We start from the raw sequence: 2,024 nt of genomic DNA, 5'->3' as shown, positions 1-2,024 counted from the left end.
TCTCTCCCCCTCTCTTTCTCTCCTTTAAAAAACTCACCCTTTAATTCCTTTTCCTTTGTATATTAAATTTCATTATCATTATTTTCCTTTGGTGGTGTTAACCGAACGTATTTAATTATCAATAATTAATTTCTTTTTTTTCTAATGACAAATTTTTCCATTTTCCAATCATTTTTCTCATTCTCATTATTATTATTATTATACGACAAGTAATCCAACGCCTGAAACGAAAAAAATAAATTAAAACTTGTTTTTTTTTAAGGCGTGACTGAATAAAAAAAAAAGAAAAAAATTTGTTGTTGTTGTTGTTTGTTAGTAAAATTTATAATTTAAAAAAAAAAAAAAAATGATGCGAAACGGAAATAATCCTTTGATAATTTTTTAAATTCATTATCATAAATTTTTTTTGTTTGTGTTTGTGTTTTTTTTTTTTTTTAGATAAAGTAAATTTTTAAAAGTTAAAAATTATTGTTCGGTTGCCATTTTCCTCTGTTTTCTTTTTTTCCGAATAAAAAAAAAAAAAAAGGCAAAACATCATTTATATAATATTTAATTAGTTTTATGGAAACCTTAAAAATGATTCACGAGGTCGTTTAGTCATGAAGGGAAAATTTTTTTTTTTCCAAATTCTTCCTTACCTGTTATTTCTTATTATCCTGTTTGTTTTAACAAATCAATTATTCATTTTTTTTTTTTTTACTAAGTTTCATTATGTAACTTAAAAAATAATTTTTTTTCCTTTCTTTCTTATTTTCATTTGGCTTTTCATTCATTTATTTTGATCCACACTAAAAAGAAAAGAAAAATTTCGCATTATTAAAAAGTGTAAAAAAACAACAATGAAAAGAAAATGGTTTCAAGTTTGAAAAACATTACAAAAAAAAAAAAATATAATTACATCACTTTTCCTTTTTTTTTTTGGTCGTTGTGAAAAATGAACGGAAAAACTTAAACGTTGTTTGTTTGTATTCTACCTTTTGGTAATTTTTTTTTTTTTTCACACACCGTAAACGTTTTCATTGATGTCCAGTAGAGAGAGAGAGAGAGAGAGAGATTAAATTTAAAAAAGACAAAATACCGAAGCTTTTTTGTTCCCCTTCTCCCTTTTCCTCTTTTTTTCGTTTTTCTGTGTCCTGAAATAAAACAAACGTTAAATGTTATTTTAAAAAAAAAAAAAAAAAACATAATTGAAAGACTTAAAAACCATTTTCTTACCTTTGTTCAAAAGTACCATTTTGTTTTTCCCCTCCCCCCTCGAAATGAAAATTATTCAACAACAACAACAACAAAAAACATGTTTTTTTTCTCAGTTTCAAGGCCTTATACCACGTACGAATGCGTCATGATTTCTATTTTCCACTTTATAATTTTTTTTATAATTTAACGATTTTTCCATGTGATGGCGGATCAAATTGTTGTCTTGTCTGTCGTCATAAAGTAGTTCGACATAAAAAAAATAAATAATAATTTTTCAACGTGAAAAAAAAAAAAAAAATTCGATAGAAAATAAATAAAAATCCGATTCTTTGGTGGTATCTGACTAATACTTAATTACCAATGAAGGTCACTTTGTGGATAAATATCTGAAACACGTCATTTTTTTTTTTTTTTTTTAATAGTAAAAATATTAAAATAAAATTATTAATTTTTTTTTTTTTTTTTTTTATAGAATGGCGCCTAAATACAAGCTTACATATTTTAACTTCACTGGTTTAGGAGAGCCTATTCGTTACATGTTGGCTTACGGTAATCAAGATTTCGAAGACAACCGGATCGAAATGGCCGATTGGCCAAAATTGAAACCAAGTAAATAAATAAAAAAAAATCAAATAACGCTTTTTTTTTTCTTCTCTGTCTTCCTTCTTTTCCTTCCTTCCTTTTTTTTGTTACGTTTGACCGAATCCCGAATTAAATTTTTTATTATTATTATCGATTTACAGCAACACCTTTCGGTCAAGTTCCGGTTTTGGAAATTGATGGAAAACCCGTCAATCAATCAGCTGCCATTTGCCGATATTTAGCTA

The 2,024-nt window shown here is 25.8% G+C and overlaps 1 protein-coding gene across 1 annotated transcript in view; it reads left to right on the top strand.

Annotated features, from left to right (window-relative positions):
• Positions 1-1,670: 1,670 nt before the first annotated feature.
• The window catches only part of Phum_PHUM284560 (glutathione S-transferase alpha-4, putative), a gene marked incomplete at both ends in the record, with an annotated part of 1,228 nt that continues 874 nt past the window's right edge, over positions 1,671-2,024 (top strand). Inside the window, one exon of the mRNA XM_002426843.1 lies at positions 1,671-1,806. Coding sequence (XP_002426888.1) covers positions 1,671-1,806 — 136 coding nt within the window. The remainder of the gene's footprint in view (positions 1,807-2,024) is intronic.

Source organism: Pediculus humanus, genomic scaffold (assembly GCF_000006295.1).
Source record: "Pediculus humanus corporis 1103172107667 genomic scaffold, whole genome shotgun sequence".
Classification (NCBI taxonomy): domain Eukaryota; kingdom Metazoa; phylum Arthropoda; class Insecta; order Psocodea; family Pediculidae; genus Pediculus; species Pediculus humanus.
This window is presented reverse-complemented; position numbering and strand designations above follow the sequence as displayed.